Here is a 24,045-nt window from a genome sequence, read left to right on the forward strand (position 1 = left end):
TAATTCAAAATTAGGTAACTATGTGGAACGGATCTATCCCATTGAATTACAGATAAAGAGATACTACAGATACAGTCAAATAGACTTCATATCTTGACTTACATCTAGAAATTGACAATGAGGGTCGATTGAAAACATAACTTTACGACAAAAGAGATGATTTCAGCTTTCCAATTGTGAACTTTCCATTCTTAGTAGCAACATTCCAGCAGCACCTGCATACGGGGTATATATCTCCCAATTGATACGATATTCCCGTGCTTGCATTTCCTATCATGATTTTCTTGATAGATGGTTGCTGCTCACAAGGAAGCTATTAAACCAATATTCAAAATGGTGAAGTTGACATCTTCCCTTCGTATATTTTACGGACGCCATCACGAGTTGGTTGACCGTTATGGAATAACCGTTTCAAAGATGATATCGGATATGTTCCTTACGTCGAAACTACAATCCCCTTCCTTTTCATGAATGTGACCTACCGAATTATACTACAATTTACCGGATTTGTAATCATATAAGCAACAAGACGGGTGCCACATGTGGAGCAGGATTGGCTTACCCTTCCGGAGCAACTGAGATCACCCCTAGTTTTTGGTGGGGTTCGTTTTGTTTATTCTTTAGTTTTCTATGTTGTGTCATGTGTAGTATTGTTTGTCTTTTTGTCTTTTTCATTTTTAGCCATGGCGTTGTCAGTTTGTTTTAGAATTATGAGTTTGACTGTCCCTTTGGTATCTTTCGTCCATCTTTTACACCCCTCTTCAAGGATCAAAGTTGTTGATGATAGTCGCATTTGAATCTATACATAATTCATTTGATGAAAACCAATTTGGTAGAGTTCAAATAACCATTTGATCTTTATTCACTCGGTAAATTATCAGTTGTATCAAAATGGATTACAGACAATATATATCTTAATGTGAAAATGTCTACATACTTGATTTTCGTCTCGAATACCATTACAAAAGAGAAAAGGAAAAATATTTCATAAGCAAACTTAAATGTTATTTAACATTGCTACCATATTGCGCTTGTAAAATTAATGGGTAAAAAAGACGTCACACTAAAGCTGGTAAATTCGGAGGGCAAATTCAAATAATCGGGCAGAATAATAACAATTTTGGACTTAATTCAATTATTACTATATACATGTAAGAATATGGTATTTTGCATTTAACTCATTTTGTGGCGTCACTATGAAATTTATGTGTTTTTTTAATTTTTTTTGTGATAGACTGCAAGTTGATTAATTCATATGGATGCGAGGAAAATAAAATAGCAAGAAAATATACGTCTCTAGAAATCATAAATTGCAAAAATGCTTAAGGAAAATAGAAAAATCAGTTAAATCAATCCTCAAAAACATAGGTCAAAGCAGTAGAGAATTTATCTATATGATACTATATATATATGCTATATTGTGTATATAAAAGAATGATGTAAACGATTATGTCATATCGGCATAATTATGATATTTTCATTTCAGTGTACCTCAAACATTGGGTGAATTCTATATTGACCTTCTGCAGACGAGTAAAGGAATGTTTCCCGCGAATTTTATTTGTGGCTACACATAAAGATCTGATTCCCAAGGTAATTGGCCTTTTTAGAATCTATAGGACTATGGGTAATTGCATTGTTCGTACACCAAAATGAAAATAACGTCTCTACATTGGTTGAATTTCCATTGTTTTGGACGTTTTTAACCAATCACGACGTTTCGGTGTACATTTTTGAAAATATTTCCAGAAAGCATTAGATTCTGAAAAGGCGAATTGTTTTACTTTAACTATTTTCATTCAGATCAGTAAAATATAGGATAATTTACAAGAGAAATGTTACAATTAAGTAATTAATGATGACTGACGCCACCTACATAAAAGCTAGTTGTTTACAAGGACGTTATTGAACCAAGAGTTCCAAGTGGTAAAGTTGGTCATACATGAGTGACGCAGATGCTCCAAAAGTGTAGCAATGCCTGTCCCATAATTTGCTCTAAACTATATCCGTATCGCATACAGCAATAAAGCCAGCATCAAACTAATGAATTTTCTAATATGACGTGCTTCTTTTGCTTTGCAAACATCACCGTGATAAAATTCCCGGTATATACATACTTAGCGCAGAATCAGAATTATATATAATAATGCAACACACCTTCCACCTAATTCCACTTGTATAAGAACCTATTTGCAAGCGTCTTGCCGATTTTATTGTTTTAAAGATTGCAATTAAAAAAGATAAAAGAACTTGTATTCGGATGCATAATAAAAATATTTACACCACAAAAGCTCAGAGAAATAAAAAAAAATAAAAATAAAAAAAATTCCGCGAAATTTTATTAATGTGTTTGGCGCATTTAAGTCATTTCAAAACAATGACATCATACAAATGAAAAAGCTAGAGTTAAAGGTTGTCCGATACGGGAACCATAAAAATTCGTATACTATTATACGAATTTCTATGGTTTCCGTACCGGATTTTTTACTGAAGCAGATTTAAACTGCTTTCACTTTCTATTTAAGAATGAAGTGGAGCAACAACGACAATATCTTATAAGATCAATCCATAAATTATTTGAACATCATTCTGGATACGGCCATTTAGAATATAAGAATCTTTTATTCATCGATGCTAGAGACAGTTCAGACAAAGAGATTACACTTCTTAAACAACTGTTAATACAGAGAGCAATTGACCATCCACGATGGGGAGAAGACATGCCTACGGCCTGGGTTCCTTTGGAGTTAGAACTTTTACAGGAAGTTGAAAACGGTAACAACATTATCTCAAGATCCCAGTTAGAAAAACTGAATGATGAAAACAAGACTTTCACTTTGACTCCGAATCAACTGGAGGGTTTTCTGAAAATTCAACATTCGTTGGGAAAACTTATATATTTTGATGAAATGAACCTTAGAAATTTTATCATTTTAAATCCTGTTTACTTGATCGAGATTCTGCGTTCCATTGTTACTGATCAACAGTTTTGGCAAAGAGGAGAATCATGTACGGAGTCATTTCAGCGTTTGAGAAATGAGGGTATAATAGAAAAGAAAACCATTTATTCAAAATGGGAGCAAGATGAATTCAGCCATATCCATCCGTTCAAAGAGTTTATGTTAGATATTTTAATCCACCTTGATATTATTGTATCACCACGTACAGATCTGGAAAATCTCCCGTTACCCTTTCGCACCGTTTCCTTCTATCTTGTTCCTTGTATGATTACAAACCCCGACAACACCAACTACATAGCAACGTACTGCAATGACAATAACAGTATAGTTCTTGCCTATACATTCGTGGATGATGTCATTCCGCCAGCATTATCATATAGGTTTTTAGGTTCGATTTTAACTATGTGGGATGTAAAGATTAATAATGGAACACGTATGATGTTTTGTGATCTTACAGTAGTTGAGATCGATGCTGATCACGACGTTGCTGTCCAAGTCAAAGACAAGAGGGTGGTCGTATCTTTAGTACATCGTGACAATAAAAAAAGAATAGTCCCAACACTGGCATCTTCTATCCAGGAATGTCTTACTGCTGCCATCTTTAGAATTTCAGAATTTTACTCTTCCCTTTCAACAGATAGTATTACCAATAAAGGACTTAACACGACAATGCCGTTTGAAATTGAATTTGGTGTATTTTGTCAATCATCAATGTGTTACCTCCATCATCGGAAGATGCCGTCAGCAATAAAAGTAACATGGGAATGTCAACAGCACAGAACAGAGAATGATGTTCGGTACTTGCGTTATTGGTATGCCGACAAGGTATGAATAAGAAAAAAGTAATTAAGATAATATAAAACGTTTTTAACAGTGAAGCTGACGTGAAAATAGATACTTTAAATTATTTTTGTTGCTTTTTCAAAAATCGTATAACTTGAGTCTCTTATAGTGAAAGATAAACAGAAGAATAATGAATAATAACAAATCATGTAATGTGACGTAATTGTTAAAATTGTTAAACATACATGCGATTATCACATAATAGCTGTTTATTGTTTTACTCTTTGTTTTATTTTCATATGTAAAGTAGTAAATAAATTTGATTACTGTTTACTTTTAACTAGTCGATACCTCCCATAACTTTAACTATTCTATCATCTTCTTTATTTCTGTCAGATGTGAATTAATTGATTGAAATATATTTATTGTTTTACTCTTTTTATGCCCCACCTACGATAGTAGAGGGGCATTATGTTTTCTGGTCTGTCCGTCCTTCCGTCTGTTCGTCGTACCGTCCATTCGTCCGTCCGTTAGTCCCGCTTCATGTTAAAGTTTTTGGTCAAGGTAGTTTTTGATGAAGTAGAAGTCCAATCAACTTGGCGCTTTTTACACATGTTCTCTATGGTATGATCTTTCTAATTTTAATGCCAAATTAAAGTTTTGACCCTAATATCACGGTCAAATGAACAAAGAAAAAAGTTAGTGCGAAGCTCAGGTTAAAGTTTTGGTTAAAGTTTTTGGTCAAGGTAGTTTTTGATGAAGTTGAAGTCCAATCCACTTGAAACTTAGTACACATGTATCTTATGATATGATCTTTCTAATTTTAATGCCAAATTGACCTCAATTTCATGGTCTACTGAACATATAAAATGATAGTGCAAGTGGGGGCATCTGTGTACTTTGGACACATTCTTGTTTACATTTGGATATTGGTTTATTTTTTTTTGTAATTAAATAAAATGAAAACTTAATTTCTTATCTTTCATTCTTTATACATATTATTTATCACATAGAAACATGCAGAAAGTTGCTCAGACACATGTTCTGGTATGTATAAAGTTTTCAAAGTTACTTATATATGTATTCAAAATATAGAAGTAAACTGACGACATACAACTTTGTTAACATCATACATGTAATTGTATTACTTACATGTAATTGTATTACTTAAGTTCTATAAACTATAATCTATTCTCAAAAATATAAATATATATATATATTCTAAATGAAAATGGCTTAGCATTTCCACATGGAAACAGCTTACCTTAAAAAACGTCAAACGAAAATTAAGCACACATAACATTGCCAATCAGATAAAATCTATCTTTTAACAACCTTACCAAAGAGAAGAACGCTGCTCAAGGCTACCAAAGGGTCTTCAATATAGCAAGAAAATCCCGTTCCCGGAGGCGGGCTCTTAACAAAAATGTATACTAGTTCAGTGAAATAGACGATAAAATAATCTCCGATACAAATGAACCAAAATTAAGATTAAACCAACACTTCACAAACAAAATCTAGAGCTTCGTACAGGTGCAACAATGCATTAATTCTAAATTTCTGCATTCTAGCTTTTTTATGTGTCACTGTTGTTTATGGGTAATTGAGATTTAAAAACAGAACTCAGAACTGTTTTTGAAAAGACCGCTACTTAAATAAAGTTCAAGGAACTCAGATATCATTAACTGCAGCACCTGTTCTATAAATTTGAAATTTTAAACGAAAATTACAGATATTTATGCTACAGGTCCAGGAAAATTGGAAATTGAACAGTACCCAAGTGATCAACTTCTAAGACGACTTGTCACAGAGCTTAACATTAACACCTGTCGAGAACTGGCTATCAGTCTTGGTATGAAGGTCCATACTTGGGAAGATTTGGAATACCAATTTCAACATGATAATATTGATAACATCAAGTTTATGGCTTTATGGAAATGGAAACAAAAGCATAAGACAGCATGCATTAGGGATTTGGTACAGGGACTGAAGAAATGTAATACAAGCATACACTATATCTGCCAGGTATGATTGTAGTAGAAAATACTAAACATACATGTGATCCAAATAGTTTGACCATGAGTCAAAATATTTAATACTATGCAGCAGTTGATTTACGAAATAATAATAAAAAAGTGTTTTAACTGCGACTTTTACATCATTATGGTCTGCTTATATACTAACTTTACTGATTACTGCTAATCATCACAATATCAGTGGTTTTTGTAACATTAGATTGCTCAAACTTCCAATGATAAGAGTTGATCGTTTTATGGACGTAACATTGTTAACTTGTTCCATTAGTATATTAAAGTATAGGTGTATTTTTCCTTTTGTTTCAATACTCATTTAATTCTTGTGCCCTCATTTTCCCAGAATAATAATAGCAATTAAGGGATTTCCTTGTGTACATATAGTGAAAACTTTGTATAAGTGATAAGAAGTTTATAGCAAAAAGCAAGTTGAGATCAGAACAGTTCTAATTAAGTTGCTCTGTCTGATGGTCTAAGTTGATCATCTACTGTATCAATAACATGCACAACTGATGTTAAAAATTTGAACCGATCATAAGTAAGGTGCATTCGACTAAAATTCTAAACAACATAGGATGCAAGTTTCCTTGTCGAAGGTAATAAGTTTTTTCCGATCACTCCGGCTTCCTCCCTAGAAAATAGACAGCCTCCAAAGAAAAAAGAGTTTTCCCTACTTTTCCAAAATCGTTTGAAAAGTTTTCAAAGACTGATTCTGGTAAAGGCTACTATTGTCTGAAGAAAAATTATATTTTGCAAGCTCATTAAAATTTATGTTTTCCATACAATATGTTTAATACATATGTCTTTTATAAGGATCTTAAACTATAGTCAATTATGATATATGGCTTAATATACATTTTATATACAAATTGACATCCTTATGGGTAGAATTGAAATTATTAAGATATCATTCTTCAAATAGATAGTTACAGGCGAAATTGGTCTTATATTAATATGGCTACCGTGTTAATGTCCATTTTGGTCGTATAGCTCTTCAAGCGTTTCAGTTCCTTTACATCATTGGCTTTGAAATATTCGGCTTTGACCGGTACTAATGAAGGTAAATAAAAAAAAAGTGTTTAGGACGCATGAAAATTATAAGTGATGTTATATTCTCGAATTGTAACTAACGTATGTGTGAACGTATAAGATTTAATTTGATTAATTGGCGGAGGAAGTAGATGAATAACCGGAGAGAAATATACTTTTACGACATTGACATTTTTTCACTAAGTATTTAATTTTAAACATGAATGCAAGGTTATAAAGTTTGAATTTGTCGTAACATTATTTCAGTTCTTCTTTATTGATTTAATTGCTATTTTTTAAAGGTTTTTCGGGATGTATGCATTAATTGTGGTAAGTAGAAAATGAATAATTTGTTCTAAAAGAGGAACGAAAGATACCAAAGGGACAGTCAAACTCATAAATCTAAAACAAACTGACAACGTCATGGCTAAAAATTAAAAAGACAAACAGAAAAACAATAGTACACATGACACAACATAGAAAACTAAAGAATAAACAACACGAACCCCACCAAAAACTAGGGGTGATCTCAGGTGCTCCAGAAGGGTAAGTAGATCCTGCTCAACATGAAGCACCCCTCGTGTTGCTTATGTGATTACAAATCCGGTAAATAGTATAATTTGGTAGGTCACATTCATTTTATATTACCTCTTAAAACATGCAAGATGTGTGCATGTTTTAAAATGCAATGATGCAATAAGTTCAAGTATAGTTTGTGTTTTTACAAAATTTCCTAATAACTATAATAGTAACTGATTATTTCACTTTAATTGGTTCATTTGATCTTTACGGGGATAAATTGAAGCTATAGTATTTAATAATACTTTGTTTCATGTGATATTTGCATGCTATTTTTTTCCTTTTCTTTCTTTTTTTATCAAATAAAGACACCACTTCTTAAGTGTATTATTCTTCTTTGAAGATTTAGGAAGATAACAGTATGATAACAGAGATATGTAATATTCTACCATAAAGAACATGACATAATTGAATTTCAGATTTCTCTGAAAACATTCTTGATGTTGAACCTACTATACAATCGTTAAAAGCCGTTTCAGACTACATTGGCAACAGCTCCCTCCAACTTGGTGTTGAACTTGGATTAGACGTACCACAAATTGAGAATATCCAAAATCAACTCAAAAACAAACCCTTAGAGCAGACGCGTGAAATTTTGACTCGATGGAGGGCATCTGATCAATTTAATCCTTCAGTGAGATCGTTAATCAAAGCATTATATAGAATATATAAAGCCGCTTGTGTAGACTACATTAATTTTTAAAAGTTATAAATCAAGATTTCCGTTAAACCGTTCTCGCTTAGACTGACAGAATCTTATCAAATTGTGATAAGATATATTATCGCTATTTTGTGCATTTTTCCTTTGGTCATTTTTTGTGATAAATTTCATATCATTTTTCTAGCTTGAGATGGAAAAATTATCGCTAGAAACTAAGGAAGTCACGTGGAGTTGCTAACGAAATTGACATTGAAATTGACAACGTCGCCAGAGGTAAAATAGCGATAAACAGATTATCATTGGTCATCTTAACGATAATCTCTAAATAACGAGAGAATACGGACTAGTGATACAAAACAAATATATTACATTTATTACAACTAATGAATATTTTGATAAACACTTGATGAACTTTCGGCGACAGGACCGAAAGAAATCTTGAATGTATGAATCAGATATTTTTTTGAAGTTTATTTCAGTAGAAATGATTATTGTCCATTCGGAGACATATAATGTGTATTTTATAAGCAATTTTCTATTTCCAAAACGGTACAGCGTTACCATATTTTTTTTAGTAAAATCATGAACAAAAATTCAACATTTCGAATAACTAATATGTCTATCAGTAAGATGTCAAATGATTCTTATCTTGACATGTGGTGGTCGAACTGAAGCCATAATATCGAACGTCATAATAATGATCCCTAATCAATATACTGTAAGTTTAATTTTTATGTTTGGGAGGATGAATAAATTCATTAAAACTGTGACAGTCCTATACTGAAGCCTTAGTTTCAGGAAACAAGTAAAGGGTAGTTTATGTTTCCTAAATGCCCACTTGGAAAAACGTCCCTCAGTTTCTTATCCAAAATATTTCACGATTATGTCTGTTGGTCCTTGAACAACACTCGATGTGGTCTATGACAGTGATGGTAAGTGTTTTCTTATGTCAGATTAAGTGTGCCAAGAGCAAGATCTTAAATGAGGACCTACGGGGAGGTCGCACTTGCAGGTGCAGTCACTTCGGTGACCATAAATGCATTATACCTTATGAAATGTCTGTTCTGTCTGGCCAACAATTGCATGTCACAATGACACTGAAGAAGGTATACGACATTCTAGGTTTTTACAAGTTATACTTCAATATATAGTTTACACAGACCCAGTGGAGAGGCACGTAAATGCTTGAGTATTTAGTTAAGCAAAACAGTTCCGATTGTATTAACATACAATCCGCCTTCAATTATCTTTCCCATTTCATCCATGCGAATTGGCAGACTCTTGCCAAACATCCAGAACTATCCAAGATTTTTCCAAAACTTCTTTACGGAGATCCAAAATCATATTTCTGAGAGTTCATGTCTCCCTTAAAAAAAGCCCAATTGCTGGTTGGTAGAAGACGTGTGGTAGCATTCGATGTCAACAAATAATGATTACTTAATTTTTCAATAGTTTTGTCATCGAATCCGATACCGATACCCATAGTATATTCACCTGTTACCTATAATATCTTAACTGTACGTTCCGCATCTGACAGGCGCACCACCAAAGTTTGACGGTGTATTTAGGATTTTGCTATATACACGGGTCATACTCATAGGGTTGACACTACTAAATTCAATCATTGTCAACTTGTTCCCTATTGTAGTATTTTAATCAGTAAGACTATCTAAGATAACAATCCGAATACTTAAAATCTGGGCTTAAAAAAAAGGCATATAGGTACAGTTTTTTAATTTGTTAGCGGGCATGACGTAAAATAGCGAATCAAATAGGTCAAGTTTATTTATAACTAATATAGGACAATACTGTTAATTAAAAAATACTCCATTCCAGGACCTTTTGTTTTCCAAATAATTTCCAGGTCGACGGGTTCACCATGACAGAAAAAGTTTGAAAGCAGAGAAAAAAACTGTGTATCTTATTATCGGCATGACTTTATCAGCTAACAATACCAATACTAAAAACAGGCTTACGCATAGTTATATACTTTAATTCAGTCACGGACCCGCGATATCACGGGTGTGTTCTAGTATATATGATGTGGATATGAAATGGAATAAAAGTGATGAGGATTTAGATGCGTTCATCACTCATGTTTAAAACATACATCAAAGTATCAAACTCGTTTGGTGTGTTGTACTTTTGATTTTGTCATTTGCTTGTGGACTTTCCGTTTATAATTTCTTTTGGAGTTCGGTATTTTTGTTATTTTACATTTTATGAACTCTAAAAACACCTCGCTAGATACTTCCAGCTTTCTAACATATTGCATGATATCCACAGACCTATATTCTAAGCCTATTGGTACTTACCAATACTTGTTCCCTTGAAGTTGTCAACATGCTCACTGTTCTACGAGCATACAGAACAGCGAGAATCTCGGAGTGAAGCAATTATATTTCAACACAGACACAACTAAAAACGACAGTCAATTGGAAACCCGTTTTGTCGTGAAGGGACTTTAAACACAGAACTATTAAAAAAAATAGAAAACGGAAGCGACCCCAATAAGTAAACTCTTAGAACACAAAAATGAAGAGAACAATAACGCCATGTGTCTTTATTTACCACCAATCTCTCAAAATTTGCTTTGGTGTCATTCGTGAGCATTAGAAAACAATTGAAAAGAAATCTAAACTATCAAAAAATTTCCCTAATCCCTTATGATAACTGTTAAGCAACCCAATAGTGGAATCTGCTGGTGTGTGCTGAAGTGTCTAATCAACTTCTCACATTAAGGCAACTGAAAATACTATAGGATATTTTGGCATTTGACTTATGAATTAAGAATATAATTTTCATTCTAAATTGTTAGGTTTGTGGCCTTCAATATGTTAGTGAGCCAAAGCAGCCTTTCCACAAATTCATCAATGGCAACATGAGTGATATCTCTAAGGAGCCACTTCTCCAAGTTAGTCAGCATTTCAGACAGTTGGGACACAAACTTGGTGACATGGTGACTTTAACTATATGAAAAGTTTAGCGATTGAACAAAATATTCACCGGAGGGAAGCCCAGCGAAAGGTTCGGAAAGCTTTTGGATAAAGGAACTCTTTGTACTTTCATCCAAACGGCATGGATAAGAAATAGTTTAAACCCCTAACTGGAAGGATTGTGCTTAATGTTCATATGATGAAATCATAATCTTTCAGTCATTTTAATTGAAGTCTGGAGCTGTAATGTCAGTTAACTGCTAGAAGTCTGTTGTTATTTATATATTATTGTCATTTTGCTTATTTTCTTTGGTTACATCTTCTGACATCAGACTCGGACTTCTCTTGAACTGAATTTTAATTTGCGTATTGTTATGCATTTACTTTTCTACATTTACTAGAGGTATAGAGGAGGGTTGAGATCTCACAAACATGTTTAACCTCGCCGCATTTTTGCGTCTGTCCCAAGTCAGGAGCCTCTGGCCTTTGTTAGTCTTGTATTATTTTAATTTCAGTTTCTTGTGTACAATTTGAAAATTAGTATGGCGTTCATTATCACTGAACTAGTATATATTTGTTTAGGGGCCAGCTGAAGGATGCCTCCGGATGCGGGAATTTCTCATTGAAGACCTGTTGGTGACCTTCTGCTGTTGTTTTTTTCTATGGTCGGGTTGTTGTCTCTTCGACACATTCCCCATTCCCATTCTCAATTTTATTATAGATGAACTCCTCTACCTATATAATAATGTTGTTTGTTTAACATTGACTATGCGAAAATAGTAGCCAGGGTGAGTGAAAATAGTGCACTACCCGAAGGGGAACCTGCTACTTTTTCCATAGTCCATGTTAAACACAACATGAAAATAATTAGTATACTGATTGTTTACTATTTCAAACAGTTCTTATTGTGTATTCCTATGTAAAACATGCTTTATAGAATGAAAAGAAGTCTTTTATGTAACTCTGCTTATATGTATACTATCTTGTCGATTTGACTGTTAGAAACAGTTACAAGTGCATAGATTCAAACGTTTGTGTTTTGGGGTGAAATGATTGAGTTCAATTCTATCTGAATAGAAATCACTATATCACACCGCGGGCATTTATCTAGAACGTGGTTTAAAGTATGTAAAATGTTGTAAAATGATTTTTTGTAAAAGATGTTATATCTTGAGAATTTAGAAAAGGTATCAAAAGCCATCTCCCTTTTTTTCAAAGACCGTTATGTGTTTCCTTCTGATCAATTCCAATGTTTTCGCGGTTCTGGCGTCGTACCACAATTATCCATCATTATTCTATTAAAATATGCTTAGACTGTACAATCCATCAGTGTGTTTTCTTCTCTCGAGAGCCTTATTAATATACAAATGGTAAGATTTAAATATTGAATAAATGACTAAGGCTTATTTCTACCCTATTTTTGTTTTGGTCAAATCACTACTTTCACTTTCAACAATATTTTTGTTCCACATGTTTTTTCGTATTTCAATATATGTGACCAGCCACGACATATCCAGGCTTATGGAGGTAAAACGTCATTGTGAGAAAATCGCCGTTAACTATATGTGACTAGCCATTTCCAGGCTTAGTTGGGTACATTGTCTAAAATTTGATTTTTGTATATTTATCTAAAATATTCCGAAACAAAACTCTCTGTCATGTTATTATGACAGATTTGTTGTAATAGCAATGAAACGAGTCATTTCGAATACCGGTATGGAAATGAGACTGTTCTATGACGACTTTTATTTATTGAAGCCACTAATTTATAAAACACAAAATTATTGTATTTATCGGCTTTTAGTGATGTTGAATAGCGTATTTGAATAAAATTTCAAAGACTTAAATTTACTGCAATGCAAACAATTCTTAGCTCTATTTTAGAACATGTAATTTAAACTTGTTGAAATGAAGTTAGTTTAAAATTTATCAAAGTAAGCTTTAAGAATTCCTTTTTTTAATTTAGATTTATTATGCATGTCTCTATACATAGTAAGCGACGCGTAACAGTTTATAAGTAGGTGTTCTCTTATATGCATTTGATACGGTGCATTTATTATGGATATATTTCAGACTTCATTTATGAAAGGAAATCTATAAAGCAGAAATATGTTTTTTTTTGTATCAATTTAAAATGTAGATTCAAATATTTTTCACTTCACACGATAAAGTAAAACTTCTTCAAAACTTATATATGATGTATAGTTCGGCGTCCGCAAAAAAGAAGCAAACGAAAGTGTTTATCTTTTCTTCACACATACGTATTTCATTGAATCTCGATATTTATCATGTTTAGAATTTTTCTAACAATGACGTTCTACCTCCATTAGCCTGCAAATGTCATTGCGGGTCACATATATGCAACTGATATGGCTACTTAATAATAAACATTTCCAAGAAAACTGTAGACAGAATACTTAGGAAACATTACTCCATAGAGTCTCTATATTTTGTAGTAGTATAAGTCATAGTATAAAATTGAGAATGGAAATGGGGAATGTGTCAAAGAGACAACAACCCGACCAAATTAAAAAAACACAACAGCAGAAGGTCACCAACAGGTCTTCAATGTAGCGAGAAATTCCCGCACCCGGAGGCGTCCTTCAGCTGGCCCCTAAACAAATATATACTAGTTCAGTGATAATGAACGCCATACTAATTTCCAAATTGTACACAAGAAACTAAAATTTAAATAATACAAGACTAACAAAGGCCAGAGGCTCCTGACTTGGGACAGGCGCAAAAATGCGGCGGGGTTAAACATGTTTGTGAGATCTCAACCCTCCCCCTATACCTCTAACCAGTGTAGAAAAGTAAAAGCATAACAATACGCACATTAAAATTCAGTTCAAGAGAAGTCCGAGTCTGATGTCAGAAGATGTAACCAAAGAAAATAAACAAAATGACAATAATACATAAATAACAACAGACTACTAGCAGTTAACTGACATGCCAGCTCCAGACTTCAATTAAACTGACTGAAAGATTATGATTTCATCATATGAACATCAGGCACAATCCTTCCCGTAAGGGGTTTAGTATCATACCATCATAACATATATGAGAAGGACATAACCCGTGTCATGCCAACAACTGTTTTTAGAATAAATGTGTTTAGTTCCGACGCAAAGACCTTATCAGTGACTCAATATTAACGCCAAAATATGCAATCTTTAATGACTTGACAACAGTATCGTAATTATATCCCTTCTTAATAAGTCTATTCAAAGGTTTTGTAAGTTTATGAGGTGAATACTGGCACCTTTGTGCTTTATAAAGAATATTTCCATAAAAAATTGGATGTGAAATACCTGAACGTATAAAAAGTCTGCATGTTGAGCTATATTTACGAATGATGTCTTTATACCGATGATAAAATTTAGTAAATGTTTTGACTAGTTTGTGATATCGAAAACCCTGGTGTAATAATTTTTCAGTAATTCATAAATTTCTCTCGTTAAAATCTAAAACATTGTTACATACACGAGCGAATCGTACAAGTTGAGATATATAAACACCGTAAGATGGTGACAAGGGAACGTCACCATCTAAAAACGGATAATTAACGATAGGAAATGAAAAATCATCCCTTTTATCATAAATTTTAGTATTCAGCTTTCCGTTAGTGATATAGATATCAAGATCGAGGAAAGGGCAGTGGTCATTGTTAGTATTAGCTTTATTTAAAGTGAGTTCACCAGGATAAATTTCATTAATATACATACTGAAGTCGTCATTATTGAGAGCCAAAATATCATCCAAATATCTAAAAGTATTATTAAATTTGTTTATCAGATGTTGTTTTGATGGGTCTTTGCTTATTTTTGTCATAAATTGTAACTCGTAACAATACAAAAAGAGGTCCGCAATAAGTGGTGCACAGTTAGTCCCCATTGGAATTCCGATAATCTGACGATATACGGAATCCCCAAAGCGAACAAAAATGTTATCTAGTAAAAATTCAAGGGCATATATAGTATCAAAGCATGTCCAATTAACATAGTTTTTTTGTTTATTGCTACTAAAAAATGACCTAAAAGAGTTTGAACATATATATTCACATTCTGATTTTTTGAATGCCCATTTAATTAGATGTGTGAATTTTTTCTTAATGAGAATGTGAGGCAATGTGGTATACAGGGTAGAAAAATCAAAACTTTGAACAGATTCAAAATCACCAATATAAGCATGCAATTTATCAAGTACTTCCAACGAGTTCTTGACACTCCAAAAGTAATTTATTCCACTATTTTCGAAGGCCTTATTTGAACAATTTATTATAAGGTTTTTAATTGTACCAAGTGTGCTGGTAAGAATAATAGACAATTTAGTAGTTGAACAATGGCTTGAAGACGAAATAAATCTATATTTGTAAGGGGTTTTGTGTAGCTTCGGAAGCCAATACATAGTTGGAACTTTCATTGTATTTGGCTCTGCTTGTAAAGCGGTGGCTAAAAGTTTATGTTTGTTACAGATTTCGTTTTCTGAAAATGGAGTCAGTTGGAATGTTGGTGAATTGGTGATTTCCTTTTTCAGAACCTCGATGTAAAATTTACGTCAAACAATAATAATATTATTAGCAGCTTTATCGGCCGGGACAAAAACAAATTCCTTGGCTAGTTCTTTTAGTTTATGTTTGATACGAGAAATAGGTTTATTGTGGTTATTGTTAATAGTAAAATGTTCTTTAAAATGTTGAATACGTATATCAACTATCTTCATTACTGAATTAAAAAAAGAGTCCAAAGATTTTTTGTCAGCTTTTTCCCGTTTTATCCATTTCATACAGTAAGTAAGGAGTGAGTCGTGGATGATATTACGACACTCATTCCAATTAATAATTGACGGGGGACGATATTTAGGTCCTTTACTGAGAAATGATTTTAACTCTCGGTCTTGAACGATGTTAAGATCTCCTGTTATAACATGGGAAATGGGTCCATAAATATATTCGGAATTACTGCAATTACATGAAGTAGGTGTATTTTCACTGATATTAACATCTTTACACAATTGACTATAATTAAACACAAATTTCCGGGTAGATTTCTTGTAAATATAACAAATAAGAGGTAGCTCAGTATTGTCAAAATATCCAGGAATTTGTTCTTTAACAGAATGGTCGTTAAATATACCGGCAATATTTACAAAATCAAAGCCTTTGTTGACATACTTAATTTTAATAAAATGTTTTTTATGATCTTCAGGGCAATCAATTTTGGGAAATAATTTAGAATAACAATATGCCATAATAATTTGAACAATTTCATACTTAGCACTGCTATATGAAATTGTGTTGCAATCCTCCAAAATTTTATTTAACTTATTAACCGGTAACGAACAGAGTTTTGTTAACAGATAATGTCTGCCGTTGTTTTTTGAAATAGAAATAAGGTCCGAAATATTGGTATGATTGGCCCGAAATTTTCTTTGATTGCGATTTGTTCTACAACCGTGAGAACGGTTTTTACGAACAGTTTTAGAAACAATATCCAAAATGTTAACGGAATTGGTTCTAGATATATTACCAATTCCCATGATATTATCATTTAGACCGAGAGGGTAAACTGTCTGTAATTTTTTAATCCAATTTAATTCAATTATTTTCCGTGATCGTACAAACTTTGAATGCGATTCACCAGGCTGCTTATTTACTACTTCTAAAGGTTGAACTGCTAAATATTTAAAAGGATGGTTGTGCTTCTTAAGGTGTTGGTAAATGATACTTTTGAATTTATTAGGTCTTTTAAAACGATACAGATGTTCTTGAGTGCGTTTTGATAAATATCTTCCAGTTTCTCCTACGTACTGAATACCACATCCCGGTTTGTTTCATGTGAGTAAATAAATAATACTGTTTGTTTTTCAAGTAATATCAGTTTCAAAATTTAAAGAAAATGTGCGACCATTAAACGTGGACCTTACCGTATTGTTGGTGGAAAGACGGGGACATGTAAGTCATTTTTTGGCATGACACTTATCGATAGAAGGGTAACCACGATTTTTATTGTTAAAAATGTTAGCGATGGTAGTATTTTTAGATAACCGATTTTGAAAATTGAGACGTGTAGATACCCTTTGAACAAGTTTAGTATTTAGTATTTTTCCGTTTCTTAGTTTCATAATTGTTTTGTTAGTGAATTACATAATAAAGGAGCAAAGATTGGCGTCCAGAATATGAACCAGCATACAATAATTAAGTTAAGTAAAAGTGATAAATTTGTTCGGCTGAAAATGTCGAACGCTATCAGTATTAATTACCCGAAAAAGATAGTGTATATCAGGGTATGACTGATGGCTGACCAATTAGTAGAATGGGGCTGAATATTGAAATACTACTTTTTGATAAACATTCCTAAAGTAATGAACTAAAGAAGTTCTCGCTCGGACACACACTCCATAATCTAGTATATTATAAGAGCATAAACCTGAAGCACGGGGAGGCACTCTACTGCCTCCACACGGCACTAAAGACAAACTCTGTAAAAAATAAAATTGAGAATGGAAATGGGGAATGTGTCAAAGAGACAACAACCCGACCAAATTAAAAAAACACAACAGCAGAAGGTCACCAACAGGTCTTCAATGTAGCGAGAAATTCCCGCACCCGGAGGCGTCCTTCAGCTGGCCCTAAACAAATATATACTAGTTCAGTGATAATGAACGCCATACTAATTTCCAAATTGTACACAAGAAACTAAAATTTAAATAATACAAGACTAACAAAGGCCAGAGGCTCCTGACTTGGGACAGGCGCAAAAATGCGGCGGGGTTAAACATGTTTGTGAGATCTCAACCCTCCCCCTATACCTCTAACCAGTGTAGAAAAGTAAAAGCATAACAATACGCACATTAAAATTCAGTTCAAGAGAAGTCCGAGTCTGATGTCAGAAGATGTAACCAAAGAAAATAAACAAAATGACAATAATACATAAATAACAACAGACTACTAGCAGTTAACTGACATGCCAGCTCCAGACTTCAATTAAACTGACTGAAAGATTATGATTTCATCATATGAACATCAGGCACAATCCTTCCCGTAAGGGGTTTAGTATCATACCATCATAAAATATATGAGAAGGACATAACCCGTGTCATGCCAACAACTGTTTTTAGAATAAATGTGTTTTTTTCGTTTTCATTTTGTTTCGTTTTCCTCCCAAAATAACCCAATCTGAATAATCATAAGAATGGATGACAAATGCGACTATGCATGGTACCTATAGGACACAGAGGCCTAATGATTAAATTATTGTGAAAGGAAGAGAAGCGACACACAAAATGAGGACTTCTCGTTTAATAATATAAATTATTGACTAGTTATACAAGTAGAATTATACTTAAGCTGGTACTAGAGGTTGTCTTAAACTTGCTTTAAGGCATGACTTATATTAACTTCAAGATAATGAAGTACCAAAGAGGCATCGTGTCATAGCTTTGATTGCCCATGTATTGTTATGGATATTATCTTAACAAGGTTTACTCCATACCCCTTCCATTTCATTAACATGAACATTTTCCATACAAAAAAAGATGTGGTCATACCTATTTATCTGTATCAAATCACTTCTAAAGTTTTCAAACAATTTTGGCTTCAATGGCAGTAAGCAGAAGTAAACAAAGAAGAAACACGTTCTAACAGAACCTGCAGTATTTTAAATTCTGTAAAAATGTCAGAAAAATTCAAATGATACCTACTATTTCCCCCTTATGCGCGAAACAATTGTTCTTAGGTGCATGGGAAACCAACAAGAAAAGGAAGCAAAACAAATAAACATTTACGCACACCTATAATTAGCAGTTCTTTATTATCTTGCACAGCTTGTTTAAAATGATTTATGCCAATATATATAATCCAATCGGCATACCAAAATAGTTACCAACTGTTGACAAAACTTCTGTAATAATTAGTCATTATTTGAAAATAGAAAAGTTGTAACATTAGGCAAGATGGAATCAAAAATTTATTCCACATCAAAATGACCACTTGCACTCTGACTCCTGTTCTGTATGATTACATTCCAAACACTTTCTGTGTCAAGTCGATATTGTTCTTGATGAGCTATTAATAAATTGCAGTTCCCTTTCAACGTAAGATAGCAGTGTTTCCAATATCTTTCGTCTGAAGTGATAAACTTTGACAAATCTCTATACTTGAGTTTAACCGTGTCATTAAAGTCCTTATTAATCTTTGCAGTAAGAATACCAAACAAAAAGTAATCTTCTATGGGGAAGTATTCACTCGTTATTGAGGCATTAAAATATAGAGGAATAAGGTTACCAGGTAAAATTACGGCCAGTCCACTTAAATAAGATAAAGGATAATATATCATTCCTGTCAGGTATCTTGTCGGTACATAGTATTGACTATTTTTCTCTCGAACGATTTCGTTAGAACGGATGTACTGCCCTAACAGTTCTCTATCGTTCATATGCATAGCAAATTTGTCAAAAAATAGAAATAAGTTGATAATTACATTGTCATGGGTTTTAATAACAATGTCGGCATTTCTACAATGTTCAGCGACCCATTTGAATCCAAGTACTCCTTTGTAAGTTGAATTTTGGTACGAATCTATGAAATCTCCTTGTATTATATCTGAGTATGTTTGACTTTCCAGAATCAATTTATTCTGTACGTTTTTATCATTTATTTTACCTGTTAAATATACCACTTGGACATTTCTCGGTCGATAATTATTAGATTTCAACCAAGTGCTTCTAAGTTCTACTCGTCTGTTAAAATGAGTAATATCAGAACTTACAAGTATGATACAAAATACTCTTTTAAAATCGTTGCAAATATGCTTATTATTTATCAAATATCTTATATCTCCTGGATTAGACAGTCCGCGATTGAATTCATTTCCAACTGAACTTCGGTAAGTTTTGTTGTATATGAACCATACGCTAATGATTAAACAACAGAAAAGTATTGCATTTCTTTTCCAAAATATCCTGACAGGTTTCATTTTATCCTAAAAAAGAAAACAATCTAGTGAATTAATTAATGAACATACGTTGCAGTTCTTTTAATAGGTTGGAATACAACTACTTTGTGTATTCATGATTTGCCTCAATCTGTTGATTTTTTGTGGATTAAACCCAGGTCTAGCGTAACAAATTATTAACCTCGTACCTTTGATGACTTCTTACTGAAATTTGTCCTGTTTGGTTTAATCAGACATTCAAAGTTTGGATAATGTCTTAAAATTGCATATATTTTGACATTGAGTAACACTTAGGGTAGAAGTTATGAGTGTGGTTTTGCATTTTGACCCCTGTGTTTTTTAAAAAGGGAAATTGTTTTTCAATACAATTCATTTTTTAGACAGCTGAGTACTAATTTAGCATTGAAAGTTGGTTTATGAGAACTTCAAGATTAATTTTTAACTTATGCTATGGGTTTTTAACTGTTGTACCGTCGTTATTTTCATAGATATATCGGTCCAGAAATTAATGAAATGTTTACAAACTATGGTGACCAGTGAAGGCCACATTCTTTAGGGCGTTAACGCGAAAACGAGAAAACGGAAAGTCGAAAATGCGTTTTCGAATTCTCGATTTCGCGTTTTCGACTTCGCGGTTTTGCGTTTTCGAATTCTCGATTTCGCGTTTTCGCGTTTTCACTTTTTCGCCATTTCGCCTTTTTTATAATAATATCTTTATATCTTTATATCTTTATTTAAAAGAGTTTATCATTTGGATTAAACCAATTTTCAATAAGGCTCTCTACATATAATGTTAACAATAGGAATAAAACAACAATAATAAGTAATATAACAACAACAGCAAAAACACCTATGCATATTCGCGTTTTTGCGATATACATGTTATTATAATATAATATAATTAGAGACTACAAAGTATAAGTCATTCACATGATTATTATATAAATTTATTATCTGTGACGTATTTTAAATATTTTCATAAATTAAACTATTTCTTTATATTCTTTGTTGACACTTCCTGAACATATTTTAAAACAGATGCATTTGTATAAAATACTTTTGAATATACAATTTGCTGGAAGATATAGTTTGGAAATTTAAAAAAATAGAAATTAATCATAACTATTGCCATTATTACTTAAATACATCATCTCTTATTCAATGCTCTTGTCTAAAAACTTCAATATTTAAAATAGCTGGTGTGAAAAAGTTTAAAATTTAATACATTGTTGAGATATGATTTTTGTCAAATAAAACTTGGGACGGTTTCGCGAAGCTATCTTAAGACCTGTTATAAGATACTAGAATATCTTATGACATGTCTTACGATCCTCTTAGAAGTATCTAAGACCTGGCCTCACAACTTTCGTAGGTTGATCTTAGCAAAGATATCTTATACCTGTAGCATGTTCTTTTAATTTAAACAAATGGTAACCTGAATTTATGGAAAATTCATGTAAATGTAGAATGTGTCTCCAATAAATTACTAAACACATTGATTAATATTTTAAAATTTTCAAAGATGGAATTTTTTTCATCAACAGGAGACACCAAGGGACAAGGGATATCTTTTTGAATGCGAGAGACAATAACAAATATCCTCCTCGTGTCAGAACCAGATTAACAAAACAAATAGAGAAACTAAATCTGGTCAATAAACAAATATATTTAAAAATGTCAAAAATATGATTTCAATCAAATTGTATACTCAAAGGCATTTTTTTTAAAATTTGTCCAGTAATATTACTAATACTACTACTACTACGACGACTAATAATGATAATAATAAAATAATATTGATATCTTTATTTAAAGAAAGTAACTCATTTGGATTAAACCAATTTTCAATAAGGATCTCTAAATACAATATCTACTACATTAATAAAACATAATTAATCTACTAATACATCAAATGGAAGTTTTTACCGATCTTGACTGCGTTTTCACCCTATAGAATATGAAAGGCGAAAACGCGAGATGGTCTTAACCGGCCACCATCACAAACGCTTTTTTATACACGAATTTTTTTTTATACACGAAGTTTTTTCAAAATAATGAGACGGCAGACATATTATTTTTATTTGAATATGTAAACAGTTTGTAAACTTTAAGAAATGATATCACTCCAAGGACTTGGAATTCTTCTTCTGGTCATTTTTTTTAACAATTTTATCAAATTCCATTCTTAATTTTAAGATACTGATTACATACATACATGAATGCACATATATGATAAAAACAGTAAGCTTTATTTGTTAAGTGAGATGATAAAGTTTATGAGAGTTGATTTAAATATGTTTTCCTAACTGTATATTGGTACCTAAGAGACATTTAGTGTTGAAATGCGCATCTAGTGCAGTACAATTTGTACCGTTAATGTTCTTGCGTATCTGTCGTTTTGTTATTAATATCACCCTTTTACTTACGTAATTTTGATCGTTTTTTTGACAGCCTTGTCGGATATCCCGCGTTATTACTTAACTAAGAACATATTGTTAATCCAATAATTATAAAAGCATCTACCTCAAAATATTCAAATGCATTTAATTTTCAATTCGTATATGCACTTGTTGTAAAATATATCCTGGGTAAAAATTTATAACTACAATAGTACTAGGATACCATAATTTCCCGGGTTATCCGGGTTGAAAGATATAAAAGTACTCTTTAAATGAAAACTAACTTTTTTTTAGATAAAAAGTTCCACTTTGTTGCATCCAATTAATATACGAATTTATTCAAATAACTTCCCCAACGCTAACTCTAAAGAAATCTAACAGCGACATTAGATCCTTACTTTAATATTAAAACTAGAAGATAGAACTAGTCATGTTTACGTAAATTAGATATTCAAGGTAATAGACGTATTAATTTTAGTTTAAAAAAGGCATTTTTGAGTGCTTTAACGGTTTAAATAATAAGAAGTGCTATAAGTTTTATGAAAAGAATCTGTATGTACCCTTTTCATCTTCTTCGGATATAACCTTGGCATTATGTTGAAACAGCTAAGCCATTGTCACATTTCATTTGATAAAATATAAATAACACATCTAGTGTAATATCGAAATAAAAAAAGAACAAAATGACACATCTAGCTGAAATTTTACAATACATCTAGTTTATAGTTTAGTTTAAGTACAGCTTATTTGAAAGAAAAATAATAAGAAGTATAGGTCATCAATGAGTTCCAACCACACGATACATCTGGATTCATCACAGATAAGATAGGCCAATTTAGAAGAAAAAAAACCCACGTTGTTTACATTCACTCTAATCACGGAGCAATATTATATACATGTACAGCATTCAAAAATGCAACCAATCCATAAGATAGAATAAAATGAATTTTCAACCATCAGTGACCGACCGTGCGAGGACTGTATAGCCAGTCAAGCACGTTTAAAACACCCATTATCATTATCCTCTACCAGTTCAAAGCCAGATCAAAACCACAACAATCTATTTGCAGGGAACACCAGTTATATGTACAGTGATGCACAGTGGTTGTCGCCTGTTTGTGTTGTTCCTAAGTGTTTCTCTTTTCTCGTTTTATATATAGATAATACTGTTTGTTTTCCCGTTTAAATGGTTTTACACTAGTAGTTTTAGAGGCCCTATATATCTTACTGTTCGGTGTGAGCCTAAGATCCATATTGAAGACCGCACATTAACCTATAATGGTATACTTTCAAAATGGTGACTCGGATGGAACTCATACCACATCTTCCTATACCTATGTTATAATTGATAATTCAGATTATTTGTACAAGTGGTTAACGGAAAAAGTTAATACTGATAAATAAAAAATAACATTCATCTGTAATTTGCCTGTGCACTATCTGCGCAAATGTAAAGTCGAAACTTTAAGATATCGGTGCAAAAGGCACACGCCCATAGAAATATACAAACAGCAGTTCTATGGCCAAAGTAAATACATATATCTTATCTTAGAGAGGGATAAAAATCCTACTTTGTTTATATTCACTCTGATTCAAACATAAAATTCTCAGAAACTGACATTATCAAGATGCTTGGTTTCTTGATTGACAACTATAACGTTTGAAGAACTTTTTTTCAACAGACTGTCGGCATTCCAATGGAAACCAAGTT

The 24,045-nt window shown here is 32.5% G+C and overlaps 1 protein-coding gene across 2 annotated transcripts in view; it reads left to right on the forward strand.

The window, feature by feature from the left end:
* The window catches only part of LOC134708537 (uncharacterized), a 30,697-nt gene extending 21,885 nt beyond the window's left edge, over positions 1–8,812 (forward strand). The window contains exons 15-20 of one of the 2 annotated variants that reach the window (XM_063569164.1): positions 1,487–1,593; positions 2,526–3,785; positions 4,757–4,790; positions 5,491–5,768; positions 7,108–7,135; positions 7,804–8,812. In XM_063569164.1, coding sequence (XP_063425234.1) covers positions 1,487–1,593; positions 2,526–3,785; positions 4,757–4,790; positions 5,491–5,768; positions 7,108–7,135; positions 7,804–8,087 — 1,991 coding nt within the window. In that variant the 3' untranslated portion in view covers positions 8,088–8,812. Of the gene's footprint in view, positions 1–1,486; positions 1,594–2,525; positions 3,786–4,756; positions 4,791–5,490; positions 5,769–7,107; positions 7,136–7,727 lie in introns of both variants that reach the window. The other variant, XM_063569165.1, reaches the window with a different exon arrangement.
* The last annotated feature ends 15,233 nt before the right edge of the window (positions 8,813–24,045 follow it).

This window comes from Mytilus trossulus, chromosome 2 (genome assembly GCF_036588685.1).
Source record: "Mytilus trossulus isolate FHL-02 chromosome 2, PNRI_Mtr1.1.1.hap1, whole genome shotgun sequence".
Lineage (NCBI taxonomy): Eukaryota > Metazoa > Mollusca > Bivalvia > Mytilida > Mytilidae > Mytilus > Mytilus trossulus.